Below are 22,668 nucleotides of genomic sequence, written 5' to 3' on the forward strand. Positions count from 1 at the left end.
CCGCCGTCGGACTGATCCCCGCTGCCTCGCGCTAGCGATGACACAGCGAACCGTGATTGGTCTGGTCGGCGGTCGGGTCTCCTAGATTTCAAGCATGATTAAAAACCAGGAGATCCAGGATCGGTTGTACGGGTCGGTCGGCGGAGGGCACACACCTGTCCAATGTCGGGCAGACCGGTCTGTCGGGAGTCGATCTCCCGATGATTGGACAAGTGTGCACCCAGCTTAAGATTCAAGGCCGAAGTGAAAACATTAAATCAAATGAATTGCAGAGAAAACACCCAAGAGAGCACACCGCTGCTGAACTAAGGAAAGCAGAGCAATAATGCAGGCTAGGTAAGCTATACTTTGGCAGTTTGATCAATTCTTGTGAATCCATTGGATTTTAGTATTTATAGATATATATTCTGTTTTGGCTCGTCCTTTTACCATGTGCATTGTTAAATTATATTCTAATAGGAGATGCTTTAAAGCTCTGCTCATGTTTTTTTTATCTAGGCATATTGGGCTGTAAAAAGAAAATAATGTCTTTCCCCATCAAGTCACTGCTGCAGTTTTACACCCTGACAAATCCACCCTGTTGTTCCTACTAAAAGGAGAAGACTAATAGCGCCATCTACTGAGTACAGTTGTGAACTGCAACAGTAAAATAAATAGCTCTCTTCACATACTGCATGCACCTTTTTTCCAAGTTCTTCAATTGAGCACAATTCTGCCCTGTAAGGCTGTACCCAGTGGTTGGAAATGTTCTTACAAGCATATCTTACAAGTCTTTACAGGTCTTTATTAGGGTCTTTAGTTCGCCAGCTCCTGTTTACCAATGTGTAGGCAATTTTGAAATGGAGAAAGCGTTGAGGGGTGTAGCACAGATTATTTTATGATGGTCTGGACAAACTGCAGCGGGATATGTGGTCTTTATCTGAAATGGATACAGATATGCATACCACCCAACATTTACATGACCCAAACCAAGCAGGGGGGTCATGTAAATGTTGGGTGGTATGCATATCTGTATCCATTTCAGGGGGGTTTCCTGATGCTCTGAAATCCCCCCTGGAGCTGAAAATTACTGTACAGCTTCCCTATGCACTGCACTGGGCTGCTAGCAGAGAGAAGTGGCTAGTTCTGCTGAGTGTAAGAAAGGGCAGTATTGAATGGTTCCTGCATTTCTACATTGTATAAATCCTATCCATGTTAAGTAACCATTCATCGGGGTTACTTAACATTGTTCATTGTGTCTGTCTGTCTGTTCGTGAGCCTGTCTTCCAGCACTGTCAGTGTGTCCGTTTGCCCTGTAAACCTGTCTTCCAGCACTGTCAGTGTGTCCATCTTTCCTGTAAATTTATCTTCCAGCACTGTCAGTGTGTCTGTCTGTCCTGTAAACCTGTCTTCCAGCACTGTCAGTGTGTCTGTCTGTCCTGTGAGTCTGTCACTCACCACTGTCAGTATGTCTGTCTTTCCTGTAAACCTGTCTTCCAGCACTGTCAGTGTGTCTGTCTGTCCTGTGAGTCTGTCACTCAGCACTGTCAGTGTGTCCATCTTTCCTGTAAACCTGTCTTCCAGCACTGTCAGTGTGTCTGTCTGTCCTGTAAACCTGTCTTCCAGCACTGTCAGTGTGTCCGTCTGCCCTGTAAACCTGTCTTCCAGCACTATCAGTGTGTCTGTCTTTCCTGTAAACCTGTCTTCCAGCACTCAGTGTGTCCGTCTGCCCTGTAAACCTGTCTTCCAGCACTGTCAGTTTGTCTGTCTTTCCTGTAAACCTGTCTTCCAGCGCTGTCAGTGTGTCCGTCTGCCCTGTAAACCTGTCTTCCAGCACTGTCAGTGTGTCTGTCTTTCCTGTAAACCTGTCTTCCAGCACTGTCAGTGTGTCTGTCTGTCCTGTGAGCCTGTCTCTCAGCACTGTCAGTGTGTCTGTCTGTCCTGTGAGCCTGTCTCTCAGCACTGTCAGTGTGTCTGTCTGTCCTGTGAGCCTGTCTCTCAGCACTGTCAGTGTGTCTGTCTGTCCTGTGAGCCTGTCTCTCAGCACTGTCAGTGTGTCAGTCTGTCCTGTAAACCTGTCTTCCAGCACTGTCAGTGTGTCCATCTTTCCTGTAAACCTGTCTTCCAGCACTGTCAGTGTGTCAGTCTTTCCTGTAAACCTGTCTTCCAGTACTATCAGTGTGTCTGTCTGCCCTGTAAACCTGTCTTCCAGCACTGTCAGTATGTCTGTCTGTCCTGTGAGTCTGTCACTCAGCACTGTCAGTGTGTCTGTCTGTCCTGTGAGCCTGTCTCTCTGCATTGTCAGTGTGTCAGTCTTTCCTGTAAACCTGTCTTCCAGCACTGTCAGTGTGTCAGTCTTTCCTGTAAACCTGTCTTTCAGCACTGTCAGTTTGTCTGTCTGTCCTGTGAGCCTGTCTCTCAGCACTGTCAGTTTGTCTGTCTGTCCTGTGAGCCTGTCTCTCAGCACTGTCAGTTTGTCTGTCTGTCCTGTGAGCCTGTCTCTCAGCACTGTCAGTGTGTCTGTCTGTCCTGTGAGCCTGTCTCTCAGCACTGTCAGTGTGTCAGTCTGTCCTGTAAACCTGTCTCTCAGCACTGTCAGTGTGTCTGTCTGTCCTGTGAGCCTATCACCAGCACTGTCAGTGTGTCCGTCTTTCAATTGAAAGAGAAGAGGTATTCCCATTGAGGGGCCCATATGAATTGATATCAAGTGTTCTTATATCACAAAGTGACCCTCACTAATTATTAAAATATAGCTTTTATTAGATCCTTAAAATCAAACCAGCAAAATGTTATTTTTAATTTAATTTTTTTATTTAAAATAGTGTAGAATGTGATTTAAAACCAGTGTACTCCACACACGTGATTATTTTTTACTTGTGATGTATATGGCAACTATTCATTGCTTTATTGAAGTAGTATATAATGTGATCAGAATATCTGAATTGTCATTCACTATTCCAGTGATTCCCAACCTCGGTCCTAAAGGCACACCAAAGCTGGCCACACATCTAAAGATTATCTGTCCAACCAGCCAACTAGTTGATTGGTTGGAATGGAAATCTGGTAACTTGATGATCAGCGATTTGCTCCTAAATTTCCTAAAAACAGATGAAAATGGTCGTTCAGACAAGTTTGAACAAATTGTTTAGATCATACATCTAACAAACAACAGTTTCTGTCCATTTTCCGGCGTTTGGGAGCAAATTGCTGATTGTCATTTGCATTTTATACCTTACCAGATTTTCATTCCGACCAATCAACTAGTTGGCTGGTTGGACAGATAAGCTGGCCACGCACTAGACCAGGGGTCTTCAAACTTGGCCCTCCAGATGCTGTGGAACTACACATCCCAGCATGCACTGCACATAGTTTTAGCATGCTGTTATATCAAAAAGGTGGCAGTGCATGCTGGGATGTGTAGTTCCACAGCAGCTGGAGGGCCAAGTTTGAAGACCCCTGCACTAGACCAACTTACATCCAACCAGCCAACTAAGTGATTGGTTGGAATGAAAATCTGGTAAGGTATGAAAGCAAATGACAATCAGCAATTTGCTCCCAAACGCCGGAAAATGGACAAAAACTGCTGTTTAAACAAATTGTTTAGATCAAACATTTAACAAATTTATCTGAACGTCCATTTTCATCGGTTTTCTGGCATTTAGGAGCAAATTGCTGATCATCAAGTTACTCCCATACCTTACCAGATTTTCATTCCAACCAATCAACTAGTTGGCTGGTTGGATGTAAGTTGGTCTAGTGCACAGGTTCTCAAACTCGGTCCTCAGGACCCCAAACAGTGCATGTTTTGCAGGTCTCCTCACATAATTACTAGTAAAACAGTTAGCTGCACTTGTGGATTTTTAAAATGTGTCAGTAATTATTGAATACACCTGTGCACCTGCTGGGTGACCTGCAAAAAGTGAACTGTGTGGGGTCCTGAGGACCGAGTTTGAGAACCACTGGTCTAGTGTGTGGCCATCTTAACAGTCCTGGTTTTAGTGATATCCATGATTGAGCACAGATGGAGAAATCAAAATAACTGAGATACTAATTAAATCACCTGCGCTCAGTTATGGCTATCCTGAAAACCTGGACTGTTATACCTCTTTTCCACCAAAAACCCAGGTCCGACCTGGGTTTTTGGACATGGTTCCAACCCTGGTCAGACCCAGGTCAGACCCATTTACACTGCACCTTTGATCTGGGTTACTCCCAGGTCAGCCCTGTTCACACTGAACTCAGGTCTGACCTGCTAAACCTGTGAGGTCATAAAAAGTGGGAGGTGACTGCTCCACTACCACCAATCCGCTCATTTTAGGCATGACCCAGGTCAGATAACCCGGGTTGCACCGTTTACATTGCACCATTACCTGGGTCCCTCCTGGGTCCAACCCTGGTAGCTACCTGGGTTGGATTGCAGGGTCACTTGACCCAGGTTATTTTTCAGGGACCCTTTTACACTGAGCTGCGACCCGGGTAGACCCAGCAAAAACCCAGGTTTTTGCTCTGGTGTAAAAGGGGTATTAGTGTGCCTTGAGGACCGTGGTTGGGAACCCCTGCACTATTCATTATAAACATATTTTGTGTTATGGACAAGAGTATTTGGCCACACCTGGTAATTATTGAATTGAGGTGTTTCAATCAGACCCGTTTCCACAGGTGTATAAAATCAATCACCTAGCCATGCAGTCTCCATTTGTATACATTTGTGATAGGGAGCGTGGTACTGTGATAGGGAGCGTGGTACTGTGATAGGGAGCGTGGTACTGTGATGGGGAGCATGGTGTGATAGGAAGTGTGGTACTGTGATAGGGAGCGTGGTACTGTGATAGGGAGCGTGGTACTGTGATAAGATGCCACCTTTGCAATAAGACGGTTCATGAAATTTCATCCCTGCTGGATATTCCATGGTCACCTGTAATAGTGATATTATTAGAAAGTGGAAGCGTTTTGGAACAACAGCAACTCAGCCTTGAAGCGGAAGGATCACGTAAAATCACAGAACGGGGTCAACGACTGCTAAAGCGCCTGGTGCGTAAAAGTCACCAACGCTCTGCTGACTCCATAGCTACAGAGTGTCACACTACCACTGGCATTAATGTAAGCACAAAAGCTGTGCGGCGGGAGATTAATGGAATGGGTTTCCATGGCCGAGCAGCTGCATGCAGGCGTGGGATGGAGGGGTGTAAGGCACACAGACACTGGCCTGTGGAGCAGTGGAAACGTGTTCTGCGGAGTGACCAATCACGCTTCTCTGTTGGGCGAGTCTGGCTTTGGAGGATGCCGGGAGAACGTTACCTGCCTGACTGCTTTGTGGCAACTGAGAAGTTTGGTGGAGGAGGGATAATGGTAGGGGGCTGTGTGTCAGGGTTTGAGCTAGGCCTCTTATCGCTCAGTGAAGGGCAATCTGAATGCTTCAGCATAACAAGACGACAATGCTCTGCTTCCAAGTTTGTGGCAACAGTTTGGGGAAGGCCCTTTTCTATTCCAACATGACTGTGCCCTAGTGCACAAAGCAGGGACTATGACCCATATTCAATTAGAGGCAAAGTGTTTGCCTGTCCGACTGTTCGCTTCATTCGCCTGTTTCAGAGGCGAATTCATTCTGTGCTCGTCCCCGCTTTTCGCCTAATTCAATTGCAAAATAGGCGAAAACGGAACAGGCGAAAAGTACTGAAAGAATTGGGGAAATCAGTCTGTACCCCAGAAAAAGATGCACTAACATAGGGAATCAATATAGATGTGTACTAATAGCCATAATAACATAGGGAGTCACTATAGATGTGTACTAATAGCCCTAATAACATAGGGAGTCACTATAGATGTGTACTAATAGCCCTAATAACATAGGGAATCACTATAGATGTGTACTAATAGCCCTAATAACACAGGGAATCACTATAGATGTGTACTAATAGCCCTAATAACATAGGGAGTCACTATAGATGTGTACTAATAGCCCTAATAACATAGGGAATCACTATAGATGTGTACTAATAGCCCTAATAACATAGGAAATCACTATAGATGTGTACTAATAGCCCTAATAACACAGGGAATCACTATAGAAGTGTACTAATAGCCCTAATAACATAGGGAGTCACTATAGATGTGTACTAATAGCCCTAATAACATAGGGAATCACTATAGATGTGTACTAATAGCCCTAATAACATAGGGAATCAATATAGATGTGTACTAATAGCCCTAATAACATATGGAGTCACTATAGATGTGTACTAATAGCCCTAATAACATAGGGAATCAATATAGATGTGTACTAATAGCCCTAATAACATAGGGAATCACTATAGATGTGTACTAATAGTCCTAATAACATAGGGAATCACTATAGATGTGTACTAATAGCCCTAATAACATAGGGAATCACTATAGATGTGTACTAATAGCCCTAATAACATAGGGAATCACTATAGATGTGTACTAATAGCCCTAATAACATAGGGAATCACTATAGATGTGTACTAATAGCCCTAATAACATAGGGAATCACTATAGATGTGTACTAATAGCCCTAATAACATAGGGAATCACTATAGATGTGTACTAATAGCCCTAATAACATAGGGAATCACTATAGATGTGTACTAATAGTCCTAATAACATAGGGAATCACTATAGATGTGTACTAATAGTCCTAATAACATAGGGAATCACTATAGATGTGTACTAATAGTCCTAATAACACAGGGAATCACTATAGATGTGTACTAATAGCCCTAATAACACAGGGAATCACTATAGATGTGTACTAATAGCCCTAATAACATAGGGAATCACTATAGATGTGTACTAATAGCCCTAATAACAAAGGGAATCACTATAGATGTGTACTAATAGCCCTAATAACATAGGGAATCACTATAGAAGTGTACTAATAGCCCTAATAACATAGGGAGTCACTATAGATGTGTACTAATAGCCCTAATAACATAGGGAATCACTATAGATGTGTACTAATAGCCCTAATAACATAGGGAATCAATATAGATGTGTACTAATAGCCCTAACAACATAGGGAGTCACTATAGATGTGTACTAATAGCCCTAATAACATAGGGAATCAATATAGATGTGTACTAATAGCCCTAATAACATAGGGAATCACTATAGATGTGTACTAATAGTCCTAATAACATAGGGAATCACTATAGATGTGTACTAATAGCCCTAATAACATAGGGAATCACTATAGATGTGTACTAATAGCCCTAATAACATAGGGAATCACTATAGATGTGTACTAATAGCCCTAATAACATAGGGAATCACTATAGATGTGTACTAATAGCCCTAATAACATAGGGAATCACTATAGATGTGTACTAATAGCCCTAATAACATAGGGAATCACTATAGATGTGTACTAATAGTCCTAATAACATAGGGAATCACTATAGATGTGTACTAATAGTCCTAATAACATAGGGAATCACTATAGATGTGTACTAATAGTCCTAATAACATAGGGAATCACTATAGATGTGTACTAATAGTCCTAATAACACAGGGAATCACTATAGATGTGTACTAATAGCCCTAATAACACAGGGAATCACTATAGATGTGTACTAATAGCCCTAATAACATAGGGAATCACTATAGATGTGTACTAATAGCCCTAATAACATAGGGAATCACTATAGATGTGTACTAATAGTCCTAATAACATAGGGAATCACTATAGATGTGTACTAATAGTCCTAATAACATAGGGAATCACTATAGATGTGTACTAATAGCCCTAATAACATAGGGAATCAATATAGATGTGTACTAATAGCCCTAATAACATAGGGAATCAATATAGATGTGTACTAATAGCCCTAATAACATAGGGAATCAATATAGATGTGTACTAATAGCCCTAATAACATAGGGAATCACTATAGATGTGTACTAATAGCCCTAATAACATAGGGAATCACTATAGATGTGTACTAATAGCCCTAATAACATAGGGAGTCACTATAGATGTGTACTAATAGCCCTAATAAAACTAGTTTGGGTACTTAAGTTGTGTAAATTGCTTGCTATTAGCGTCTAGGTAAAAGTGGTGAAGAATGGCATAAAGCTGTATTTTTTGGTGAACATAATTAGTCCTGTCAAATTTGGGGTGCTTGAAAATGGGTGCTAGCATGTTTTATGTCTCTAAAGTGAACTTTTAAAAAACGTGAAAAATCCACCTGCTGCAGCACCTGCAATCCCAAAAACACCTGACCCATCCTTGGGGACCCCCAAGAAGTCTATTTCGATACTTTTAATGTTTATGCCCCCACTTTTTAAATTTTCACCCCAAAAATTACACGTCTTTTTTGGGATGTTCTTAGGTTTTTGTTTCTCTTTTTTTTTGCGTATTTGTCCTTTGGGGGGCTGTTCCAAGGGTTCTGAGTTGTTAGCCCATGTTTGCACCCCAAAATAAAGATTTTGCATTTCTTTTCACCAGCTATTGATTGGAGAATCATTTTTGGAGAATTGTTTCCACTTAGGCGAAATTGTCCTGGAATTGAATTTGGCAAATTTTGTTTAGGCGAATTTTTCACAAAAAAACAGGCGAATATGGCTTTTCACCTCTAATTGAATTCCCCTCTATGAAGACATGAATTGATGAGCTCGGTGTGGAAGAACATGACTGGCCCACACAGAGCCCTGACCTCAACCCCATCGAGCACCTTTGATATGAACTGAAACGGAGATTGCGAGCCAGGCCTTCTCACCCAACATCAGCGCCTGACCTCATACATGCTCTACAGAATGAATGGGCGCAAATTCCCACAGAAACCCTCCAACATCTTGTGGAAATCCTTCTAAGAGGAGTGGAAGCTGTTATAGCTGCAAAAGGGGGACCCACTCCATATTACAGTATATGTATTTGAATACAATGTCATTATAGTAAACATTGGTGTAATGGTCAGGCGTCTGAATACCTTTGTCCATATAATGGTGTATATATATATATTGTTGCTGCAGTGTAATCAAAAGCTTTCAGAACTTATCCGTGTAAACTATTGCCATCCGGAGATGATGTTACCCCTCTTACCTCTATGGAGCAGACCGGCCTCTGATGTGTATCTTCCTCTGGATGACATTGTATTGTCCATCCTGACAATAAGCTGCTTCGTGCCCCCCATGGAGGGACAGTGGTGTGTGACGGGCTGGCACAAAGCACCAGGCAGGCAGAGGAGTGCAGACGTGGGGAAATCCTGACACCTACATGTCATTATTACATCGTCTCACTGTACCACTGCGGATGCTGATCTGTCAAAACACTTGTGCGTTATTATGTGACAGGAGGGAAGGAGTTCCATCTCATCGGCTATATAGCGTGAGACGCGGCGAGCTCAGGCGCAGGATCTTTATGGTTCATTTTCTTTTTTTTTTGCATGACAGCAAATGGGATAATTGCAGATGTCACATCTGACTGCGGTGATGTCAACTTGTCTGTAACAATAAAACACAGAACTCAGCGATAATGAACGTTCTGTGAATGGCTTAGTAGCGCTAATGTCATCTTTACTGATAATGGGAGCTGCACACAAAGGAAAAATAAAGGGGGGCTGGAGGTTAGACGAATCTGCACGGACGCAAATGGCGAGTTTTGGGCAGATGTGAATTTCCGTATCTCTGTCCTATACTGAGTCGTATTGAACGCAGGGCCTGATTCAGAAATGGACGCTATAGCCCAGCCGCTGCGTCTTTCGACACAGCGTGCTTAAATATGCAAATGCCGCAAGAGGCGTCTTGAAGTAAAAGACGCCCACTGCCGGCTTATGTTCTCCTCTGCTGTGCCCGGTGACGCAGCATCAGATCAACTGCGTGGCCAATGGATATATCAGAAATCATCGCGCTGCTTTTTATGTCATGTTAAATCACGCAGCCTGAGCCAATGAAGCTGCGTCCAAGGACGCCTGGGACACTACTGCAGTGTTTGGCGCACCGCATGGCGACATCGCAGCCCCTGATATGCACATGTGCAGCGCGGCTCCTGCGCACGTGAGGCGGGAGCTATTATAGACTGTGCCCCATTCCCATGACACTATCCAGGCTCAGTGCGCGTACAGGACTACAGTAATGTGCATAGTACAGGACTACAGTAACGTGCATAGTACAGGACTACAGTAATGTGCATAGTACAGGACTACAGTAATGTGCATAGTACAGGACTACAGTAACGTGTATAGTACAGGACTACAGTAATGTGCATAGTACAGGACTACAGTAATGTGCATAGTACAGGACTACAGTAACGTGCATAGTACAGGACTACAGTAACGTGCATAGTACAGGACTACAGTAACGTGTATAGTACAGGACTACAGTAACGTGCATAGTACAGGACTACAGTAACGTGCATAGTACAGGACTACAGTAATGTGCATAGTACAGGACTACAGTAACGTGCATAGTACAGCAGTACTGTAACGTGCATAGTACAGGACTACAGTAACGTGCATAGTACAGGACTACAGTAATGTGCATAGTACAGGACTACAGTAACGTGCATAGTACAGGACTACAGTAATGTGCATAGTACAGGACTACAGTAACGTGCATAGTACAGGACTACAGTAACGTGCATAGTACAGGACTACAGTAACGTGCATAGTACAGGACTACAGTAATGTGCATAGTACAGGACTACAGTAATGTGGCATAGTACAGGACTACAGTAACGTGCATAGTACAGGACTACTGTAACGTGCATAGTACAGGACTACAGTAACGTGCATAGTACAGGACTACTGTAACGTGCATAGTACAGGACTACAGTAATGTGCATAGTACAGGACTACAGTAACGTGCATAGTACAGGACTACAGTAACGTTCATAGTACAGGACTACAGTAACGTGCATAGTACAGGACTACAGTAACGTGCATAGTACAGGACTACAGTAACGTGCATAGTACAGGACTACAGTAACGTGCATAGTACAGGACTACTGTAACGTGCATAGTACAGGACTACAGTAACGTGCATAGTACAGGACTACAGTAACGGGCATAGTACAGGACTACAGTAACGTGCATAGTACAGGACTACAGTAACGTGCATAGTACAGGACTACAGTAACGTTCATAGTACAGGACTACAGTAACGTGCATAGTACAGGACTACAGTAACGTGCATAGTACAGGACTACAGTAATGTGCATAGTACAGGACTACAGTAATGTGCATAGTCCAGGACTACAGTAACGTGCATAGTACAGGACTACAGTAACGTGCATAGTACAGGACTACAGTAACGTGTATAGTACAGGACTACAGTAACGTGCATAGTACAGGACTACAGTAACGTGCATAGTACAGGACTACAGTAACGTGCATAGTACAGGACTACAGTAACGTGCATAGTACAGGACTACAGTAATGTGCATAGTACAGGACTACAGTAACGTGCATAGTACAGGACTACAGTAACGTGCATAGTACAGGACTACAGTAACGTTCATAGTACAGGACTACAGTAACGTGCATAGTACAGGACTACAGCAAACGTGCATAGTACAGGACTACAGTAACGTGCATAGTACAGGACTACAGTAACGTGCATAGTACAGGACTACAGTAACGTTCATAGTACAGGACTACAGTAACGTGCATAGTACAGGACTACAGCAAACGTGCATAGTACAGGACTACAGTAACGTGCATAGTACAGGACTACAGTAACGTGCATAGTACAGGACTACAGTAACGTGCATAGTACAGGACTACAGTAACGTGCATAGTAACCGGATCACAAGGAACAAGACATTAACAAGTGTGTACTGCACATCCCATGTTCCAGCATCTTCCTTACACACATTTCAATTAAAACTCCATTATAGAACCTAGTATTGCAAATAGTGATGTGCATTAAACAGGGGGAGATTCTCTTATTTGTAGATATTAGATTATAATGTATGATATGTAATTATTATATATCAAATAACGAGCTGCTGTTAGTGATTCCACCGCACAGAACAAGCAGACGTACTGTATGGGGGGGAAACTAGTGATTTAAATCCATCTTGGCGAGGTTTTTAAAGGACCGCTAACACTGATATATAAGTTGTCATTTATAAAAGAGTGTTCATTGCAATTAAATATGCAAATGTTCCCATGCATTGGAAGAATTGGATATTTTACTTTGCACTTTTATTTAATGTGCATCCTGCATGCCAAAACAATATATAGTTATATTTGCCCCCCCTCCCCCTGTATTGCAGCATGGTTTGTCCTGGGGCAAGTTACTAATATTTGTTTTTGCTCTGCCCCCTGCTCATAATCAGCCCCTTTATCTCCCATGTCTTCAGTCCTGATCAGCTCTCCTAAGTGTTATCATTAGCTGCTTCCCTTGTGTATTAGGTGTAATGGTTCCTTTATCCAGTGTTCCCTTGTTTTTATTAACATAAAGTGTATTAGAGCAGGTCAGCAAGCGACGTTTGAGCGAGCCGCCACTGACCGCACTGTGGGCCTGATTCAGACCCGCTCGTGAGCGCTGAGTGCTCGCAAGCGGGTCGATGGTGCCCTAGTGCGCATGCGCACGACGGAGGAAGCTCCGTCTTGCGCATGCCCGAGACCCGCATAGCGACGGCCAGCCGTCGCTATGGGTCTCGCACCGAAGTGGGCGTGCTGTCGATTGTGAGTGACAGCACGCCCCCTTTGGTGGGCGTGCCGGGGGCGTTGCTGCACAGACGGAGGCGTTCCCATGGGAACTCCTACCGTCTGGGTCCAGCCCCACTGACATCACTAGTGATGTCAGTGGGAGTGCTTTCGGCTCTGATAGAGCCAAAATCACTACTGGGCTTGCGGCAGCGAGACCCTAACGCAAGGGTCTCGTCGCAAGCCCAATGGTCGCGATGGTCTTGACCATCGCGACCATCTTTTTGGCTGCTCGCATAAGCTGTGGGTGGTCAGGCCCTGTGCACCCTGACTCACAGATGGACGGAATTACAGAGACGCACACAAGCGCAGGGGCAATGCCGTACATCTCACATGCAGCACGAGGTGTCTCCTTGCTGCATCTGCGAGGTCGCAGCCTGACATCACCACTGCAGCTGTCACTTGCAATGGTTGCCCCTTTGGCCAGGCTGGGGATGACACGCCCCCATTTCCAGGAGCGCAGCCCCCCCAAACTCTAAATACAACTCTGAATCAGGGCCTATGTGTGCCGCTTCTGTTGTCTGATCGCACTATGGCCCTCATTCAGATGCGGTCGCAAGAAGCGATCGCTCTCTCTGAATGAGGGCGGCCGCTTCCTTTTTTTTAGTGCGGCCTCCTGGTCGCTAGCTAAGCTGTGGGTTACCACCCAGAGCTTAGCGACCGACCAGGTTGATGGTCGTGATGGTGAACACCATCGCGACCATCGGGGCTTGCGACAAGACCCTAAGGTTGGGTCTCGGCAACCGCAAGCCCCAGGGAGCTTCCTGCTCTGATCAAGCAGGAAGCTCCCCACTGACATCGCTGCTGATGTCAGTGCGGCCACCCACAAAATGGCAGGCGTTTTAAGGAACGCCTCCGTTTGTGAAACCACCCCCCCCGCCTACCAAACGGGGCAAGCTGTCGATCAACATAGACAGCCGCCCCTTTTGTAGAGAGCTCCAGAGCGAGACAGTTTCTCTCTCGCTCCGGGGCTTGCGCACACATCGGCGCTTCCGACCGGGTCTGAATGAGACCCAATGTGTGCCTCCTCTGTTATCTGACAGCACTATATATGCCTCCTCTGTTGTCTGACCGCATTACGTGTGCCTCCTCTGTTGACTGACTGCACTATATGCGCCTCCTCTGTTGTCTGACTGCACTATGTGTGCCTCCTCTGTTGTCTGACCGCACTATGTGTGCCTCCTCTGTTGTCTGACCGCACTATATGTGCCTCCTCTGTTGTCTGACCGCATTACGTGTGCCTCCTCTGTTGTCTGACCTTACTATGTGTGCCTCCTCTATTGTCTGACCGCACTATGTGTGCCTCCTCTGTTATCTGACAGCACTATATGTGCCTCCTCTGTTGTCTGACCGCACTATGCGTGCCTCCTTTGTTGTCTGACCTTACTATGTGTGCCTCCTCTGTTGTCTGACCTTACTATGTGTGCCTCCTCTATTGTCTGACCGCACTATGTGTGCCTCCTCTATTGTCTGACCGCACTGTGTGCCTCCTCTATTGTCTGACCGCACTATGTGTGCCTCCTCTATTGTCTGACCGCACTATGTGTGCCTCCTCTATTGTCTGACCGCACTATGTGTGCCTACTCTGTTGTCTGACCGCACTATGTGTGCCTCCTCTATTGTCTGACCGCACTATGTGTGCCTTCTCTATTGTCTGACCGCACTATGTGTGCCTCCTCTGTTGTCTGACAGCACTATGTGTGCCTCCTCTGTTGTCTGACAGCACTATGTGTGCCTCCTCTGTTTTCTTGCAGTTTGTGAAGTTCTCCAATATCGAGGAGGACACCCCATCTTACCACAGGAGCTACGACTTCTTCGTGTCCCGCTTCAGTGAGATGTGTCACTCCAGCTACGAGGATGTGGAGATACGGTCTAAGTGAGTGTCAAGTACTGTCATATACTGTGCTATCCTGATGTGTGCTGGGCTTCCTAAGGATTACCAAATACAATACAGTACATTCTAGTGACTGATATACTATGCAGTACATTCTAGTGACTGATATACTATGCAGTACATTCTAGTGACTGATGTACTATGCAGTACATTCTCTAGTGACTGATGTACTATGCAGTACATTCTAGTGACTGATATACAATGCAGTACATTCTAGTGACTGATATACAATGCAGTACATTCTCTAGTGACTGATATACTATGCAGTACATGCTCTAGTGACTGATATACAGTGCAGTACATTCTCTAGTGACTGATATACAGTGCAGTACATGCTATAGTGACTGATATACAATGCAGTACATTCTAGTGACTGATATACAGTGCAGTACATGCTCTAGTGACTGATATACAATGCAGTACATTCTCTAGTGACTGATATACTATGCAGTACATTCTCTAGTGACTGATATACTATGCAGTACATTCTCTAGTGACTGATATACTATGCAGTACATTCTCTAGTGACTGATATACCATGCAGTACATTCTCTAGTGACTGATATACAGTGCAGTACATGCTCTAGTGACTGATATACTATGCAGTACATTCTCTAGTGACTGATGTACTATGCAGTACATTCTCTAGTGACTGATATACTATGCAGTACATTCTCTAGTGACTGATGTACTATGCAGTACATTCTCTAGTGACTGATATACTATGCAGTACATTCTCTAGTGACTGATATACTATGCAGTACATTCTCTAGTGACTGATATACAATGCAGTACATGCTCTAGTGACTGATATACTATGCAGTACATTCTCTAGTGACTGATATACAGTGCAGTACATTCTCTAGTGACTGATATACCATGCAGTACATGCTCTAGTGACTGATATACTATGCAGTACATGCTCTAGTGACTGATGTACTATGCAGTACATTCTAGTGCCTGATATACTATGCAGTACATTCTCTAGTGACTGATATACTATGCAGTACATTCTCTAGTGACTGATATACTATGCAGTACATTCTAGTGCCTGATTTACTATGCAGTACATGCTCTAGTGACTGATATACTATGCAGTACATTCTAGTGACTGATGTACTATGCAGTACATTCTAGTGACTGATATACTATGCAGTACATTCTAGTGACTGATGTACTATGCAGTACATTCTAGTGACTGATATACTATGCAGTACATTCTAGTGACTGATATACAGTGCAGTACATTCTCTAGTGACTGATATACTATGCAGTACATTCTAGTGCCTGATATACAATGCAGTACATGCTCTAGTGACTGATATACTATGCAGTACATTCTCTAGTGACTGATATACTATGCAGTACATTCTCTAGTGACTGATATACTATGCAGTACATTCTAGTGACTGATATACTATGCAGTACATTCTCTAGTGACTGATATACTATGAAGTACATTCTCTAGTGACTGATATACAATGCAGTACATTCTAGTGACTGATATACAGTGCAGTACATGCTCTAGTGACTGATATACTATGCAGTACATTCTCTAGTGACTGATATACTATGCAGTACATTCTCTAGTGACTGAAATACAATGCAGTACATTCTCTAGTGACTGATATACTATGCAGTACATTCTCTAGTGACTGATATACAATGCAGTACATTCTAGTGACTGATATACAGTGCAGTACATGCTCTAGTGACTGATATACTGTGCAGTACATTCTCTAGTGACTGATATACTATACAGTACATTCTAGTGACTGATATACAGTGCAGTACATGCTCTAGTGACTGATATACTATTCAGTACATGCTCTAGTAACTGATATACTATGCAGTACATTCTCTAGTGACTGATATACAGTGCAGTACATGCTCTAGTGACTGATATACAATGCAGTACATTCTAGTGACTGATATACAATGCAGTACATTCTCTAGTGACTGATATACTATGCAGTACATTCTCTAGTGACTGATAAACAGTGCAGTACATTCTCTAGTGACTTATGTACTATGCAGTACATTCTCTAGTGACTGATATACTATGCAGTACATTCTCTTGTGACTGATGTACTATGCAGTACATTCTCTAGTGACTGATATACTATGCAGTACATTCTCTAGTGACTGATATACAGTGCAGTACATTCTCTAGTGACTGATGTACTATGCAGTACATTCTAGTGACTGATATACTATGCAGTACATGCTCTAGTGACTTATATACTATGCAGTACATTCTCTAGTGACTGATGTACTATGCAGTACATTCTCTAGTGACTGATGTACTATGCAGTACATTCTAGTGACTGATATACAATGCAGTACATTCTCTAGTGACTGATATACTATGCAGTACATGCTCTAGTGACTGATATACTATGCAGTACATTCTAGTGACTGATATACAATGCAGTACATTCTCTAGTGACTGATATACAATGCAGTACATTCTCTAGTGACTGATATACAATGCAGTACATTCTCTAGTGACTGATATACTATGCAGTACATTCTAGTGACGTATATACTATGCAGTACATTCTCTAGTGACTTATATACTATGCAGTACATGCTCTAGTTACTGATATACTATACAGTACATTCTCTAGTGACTGATATACAATGCAGTACATGCTCTAGTGACTGATGTACTATGCAGTACATTCTCTAGTGACTGATGTACTATGCAGCACATTCTAGTGACTGATATACAATGCAGTACATTCTCTAGTGACTGATATACTATGCAGTTCATGCTCTAGTGACTGATATACTATGCAGTACATTCTAGTGACTGATATACAATGCAGTACATTCTCTAGTGACTGATATACAATGCAGTACATTCTCTAGTGACTGATATACAATGCAGTACTTTCTCTAGTGACTGATATACTATGCAGTACATTCTAGTGACTTATATAGTATGCAGTACATGCTCTAGTGACTTATATACTATGCAGTACATTCTCTAGTGACTGATGTACTATGCAGTACATTCTCTAGTGACTGATGTACTATGCAGTACATTCTAGTGACTGATATACAATGCAGTACATTCTCTAGTGACTGATATACTATGCAGTACATGCTCTAGTGACTGATATACTATGCAGTACATTCTAGTGACTGATATACAATGCAGTACATTCTCTAGTGACTGATATACAATGCAGTACATTCTCTAGTGACTGATATACAATGCAGTACATTCTCTAGTGACTGATATACAATGCAGTACATTCTCTAGTGACTGATATACTATGCAGTACATTCTAGTGACTGATATACTATGCAGTACATTCTAGTGACTGATATACAATGCAGTACATTCTCTAGTGACTGATATACAATGCAGTACATTCTCTAGTGACTGATATACAATGCAGTACTTTCTCTAGTGACTGATATACTATGCAGTACATTCTAGTGACTTATATACTATGCAGTACATTCTCTAGTGACTTATATACTATGCAGTACATGCTCTAGTTACTGATATACTATACAGTACATTCTCTAGTGACTGATATACAATGCAGTACATTCTAGTGACTGATATACAATGCAGTACATTCTCTAGTGACTGATATACAATGCAGTACATTCTCTAGTGACTGATATACAATGCAGTACATTCTCTAGTGACTGATATACAATGCAGTACATTCTCTAGTGACTGATATACTATGCAGTACATTCTAGTGACGTATATACTATGCAGTACATTCTCTAGTGACTTATATACTATGCAGTACATGCTCTAGTTACTGATATACTATACAGTACATTCTCTAGTGACTGATATACAATGCAGTACATGCTCTAGTGACTGATGTACTATGCAGTACATTCTCTAGTGACTGATGTACTATGCAGCACATTCTAGTGACTGATATACAATGCAGTACATTCTCTAGTGACTGATATACTATGCAGTACATGCTCTAGTGACTGATATACTATGCAGTACATTCTAGTGACTGATATACAATGCAGTACATTCTCTAGTGACTGATATACAATGCAGTACATTCTCTAGTGACTGATATACAATGCAGTACATTCTCTAGTGACTGATATACTATGCAGTACATTCTAGTGACTTATATACTATGCAGTACATTCTCTAGTGACTTATATACTATGCAGTACATGCTCTAGTGACTGATATACTATACAGTACATTCTCTAGTGACTGATATACAATGCAGTACATTCTAGTGACTGATATACAATGCAGTACATTCTCTAGTGACTGATATACAATGCAGTACATTCTCTAGTGACTGATATACAATGCAGTACATTCTCTAGTGACTGATATACAATGCAGTACATTCTAGTGACTGATATACTATGCAGTACATTCTAGTGACTGATATACTATGCAGTACATTCTAGTGACTGATGTACTATGCAGTACATTCTCTAGTGACTGATGTACTATGCAGTACATTCTAGTGACTGATATACAATGCAGTACATTCTAGTGACTGATATACTATGCAGTACATTCTAGTGACTGATGTACTATGCAGTACATTCTCTAGTGACTGATATACTATGCAGTACATTCTCTAGTTACTGATATACTATACAGTACATTCTCTAGTGACTGATATACAATGCAGTACATGCTCTAGTGACTGATGTACTATGCAGTACATTCTCTAGTGACTGATGTACTATGCAGCACATTCTAGTGACTGATATACAATGCAGTACATTCTCTAGTGACTGATATACTATGCAGTTCATGCTCTAGTGACTGATATACTATGCAGTACATTCTAGTGACTGATATACAATGCAGTACATTCTCTAGTGACTGATATACAATGCAGTACATTCTCTAGTGACTGATATACAATGCAGTACTTTCTCTAGTGACTGATATACTATGCAGTACATTCTAGTGACTTATATAGTATGCAGTACATGCTCTAGTGACTTATATACTATGCAGTACATTCTCTAGTGACTGATGTACTATGCAGTACATTCTCTAGTGACTGATGTACTATGCAGTACATTCTAGTGACTGATATACAATGCAGTACATTCTCTAGTGACTGATATACTATGCAGTACATGCTCTAGTGACTGATATACTATGCAGTACATTCTAGTGACTGATATACAATGCAGTACATTCTCTAGTGACTGATATACAATGCAGTACATTCTCTAGTGACTGATATACAATGCAGTACATTCTCTAGTGACTGATATACAATGCAGTACATTCTCTAGTGACTGATATACTATGCAGTACATTCTAGTGACTGATATACTATGCAGTACATTCTAGTGACTGATATACAATGCAGTACATTCTCTAGTGACTGATATACAATGCAGTACATTCTCTAGTGACTGATATACAATGCAGTACTTTCTCTAGTGACTGATATACTATGCAGTACATTCTAGTGACTTATATACTATGCAGTACATTCTCTAGTGACTTATATACTATGCAGTACATGCTCTAGTTACTGATATACTATACAGTACATTCTCTAGTGACTGATATACAATGCAGTACATTCTAGTGACTGATATACAATGCAGTACATTCTCTAGTGACTGATATACAATGCAGTACATTCTCTAGTGACTGATATACAATGCAGTACATTCTCTAGTGACTGATATACAATGCAGTACATTCTCTAGTGACTGATATACTATGCAGTACATTCTAGTGACGTATATACTATGCAGTACATTCTCTAGTGACTTATATACTATGCAGTACATGCTCTAGTTACTGATATACTATACAGTACATTCTCTAGTGACTGATATACAATGCAGTACATGCTCTAGTGACTGATGTACTATGCAGTACATTCTCTAGTGACTGATGTACTATGCAGCACATTCTAGTGACTGATATACAATGCAGTACATTCTCTAGTGACTGATATACTATGCAGTACATGCTCTAGTGACTGATATACTATGCAGTACATTCTAGTGACTGATATACAATGCAGTACATTCTCTAGTGACTGATATACAATGCAGTACATTCTCTAGTGACTGATATACAATGCAGTACATTCTCTAGTGACTGATATACTATGCAGTACATTCTAGTGACTTATATACTATGCAGTACATTCTCTAGTGACTTATATACTATGCAGTACATGCTCTAGTGACTGATATACTATACAGTACATTCTCTAGTGACTGATATACAATGCAGTACATTCTAGTGACTGATATACAATGCAGTACATTCTCTAGTGACTGATATACAATGCAGTACATTCTCTAGTGACTGATATACAATGCAGTACATTCTCTAGTGACTGATATACAATGCAGTACATTCTAGTGACTGATATACTATGCAGTACATTCTAGTGACTGATATACTATGCAGTACATTCTAGTGACTGATGTACTATGCAGTACATTCTCTAGTGACTGATGTACTATGCAGTACATTCTAGTGACTGATATACAATGCAGTACATTCTAGTGACTGATATACTATGCAGTACATTCTAGTGACTGATGTACTATGCAGTACATTCTCTAGTGACTGATATACTATGCAGTACATTCTCTAGTGACTGATATACTATGCAGTACATTCTCTAGTGACTGATATACAATGCAGTACATTCTAGTGACTGATATACAATGCAGTACATTCTCTAGTGACTGATATACTATGCAGTACATGCTCTAGTGACTGATATACAGTGCAGTACATTCTCTAGTGACTGATATACAGTGCAGTACATGCTCTAGTGACTGATATACAATGCAGTACATTCTAGTGACTGATATACAGTGCAGTACATGCTCTAGTGACTGATATACAATGCAGTACATTCTCTAGTGACTGATATACTATGCAGTACATTCTCTAGTGACTGATATACTATGAAGTACATTCTCTAGTGACTGATATACTATGCTGTACATTCTCTAGTGACTGATATACCATGCAGTACATTCTCTAGTGACTGATATACAGTGCAGTACATGCTCTAGTGACTGATATACTATGCAGTACATTCTCTAGTGACTGATGTACTATGCAGTACATTCTCTAGTGACTGATATACTATGCAGTACTTTCTCTAGTGACTGATGTACTATGCAGTACATTCTCTAGTGACTGATATACTATGCAGTACATTCTCTAGTGACTGATATACTATTCAGTACATTCTCTAGTGACTGATATACCATGCAGTACATGCTCTAGTGACTGATATACTATGCAGTACATTCTCTAGTGACTGATATACAGTGCAGTACATTCTCTAGTGACTGATATACCATGCAGTACATGCTCTAGTGACTGATATACTATGCAGTACATGCTCTAGTGACTGATGTACTATGCAGTACATTCTAGTGCCTGATATACTATGCAGTACATTCTCTAGTGACTGATAAACAGTGCAGTACATTCTCTAGTGACTTATGTACTATGCAGTACATTCTCTAGTGACTGATATACTATGCAGTACATTCTCTTGTGACTGATGTACTATGCAGTACATTCTCTAGTGACTGATATACTATGCAGTACATTCTCTAGTGACTGATATACAGTGCAGTACATTCTCTAGTGACTGATGTACTATGCAGTACATTCTAGTGACTGATATACTATGCAGTACATGCTCTAGTGACTTATATACTATGCAGTACATTCTCTAGTGACTGATGTACTATGCAGTACATTCTCTAGTGACTGATGTACTATGCAGTACATTCTAGTGACTGATATACAATGCAGTACATTCTCTAGTGACTGATATACTATGCAGTACATGCTCTAGTGACTGATATACTATGCAGTACATTCTAGTGACTGATATACAATGCAGTACATTCTCTAGTGACTGATATACAATGCAGTACATTCTCTAGTGACTGGTATACAATGCAGTACATTCTCTAGTGACTGATATACTATGCAGTACATTCTAGTGACGTATATACTAAGCAGTACATTCTCTAGTGACTTATATGCTATGCAGTACATGCTCTAGTTACTGATATACTATACAGTACATTCTCTAGTGACTGATATACAATGCAGTACATGCTCTAGTGACTGAT

The 22,668-nt window shown here is 41.6% G+C and overlaps 1 protein-coding gene across 4 annotated transcripts in view; it reads left to right on the top strand.

Annotated features, from left to right (window-relative positions):
- Positions 1-22,668, top strand: part of EFR3B (EFR3 homolog B) — a 361,584-nt gene that overhangs the window by 134,209 nt on the left and 204,707 nt on the right. For all 4 annotated transcript variants that reach the window (XM_088447581.1, XM_088447583.1, XM_088447582.1 and 1 more), the window contains one exon: positions 14,405-14,526. In XM_088447581.1, the coding sequence (XP_088303707.1) occupies positions 14,405-14,526 (122 nt within the window). The remainder of the gene's footprint in view (positions 1-14,404; positions 14,527-22,668) is intronic.

This window comes from Taudactylus pleione, unplaced genomic scaffold, assembly GCF_031769625.1.
Source record: "Taudactylus pleione unplaced genomic scaffold, aTauple2 ptg000434l, whole genome shotgun sequence".
Lineage (NCBI taxonomy): Eukaryota > Metazoa > Chordata > Amphibia > Anura > Myobatrachidae > Taudactylus > Taudactylus pleione.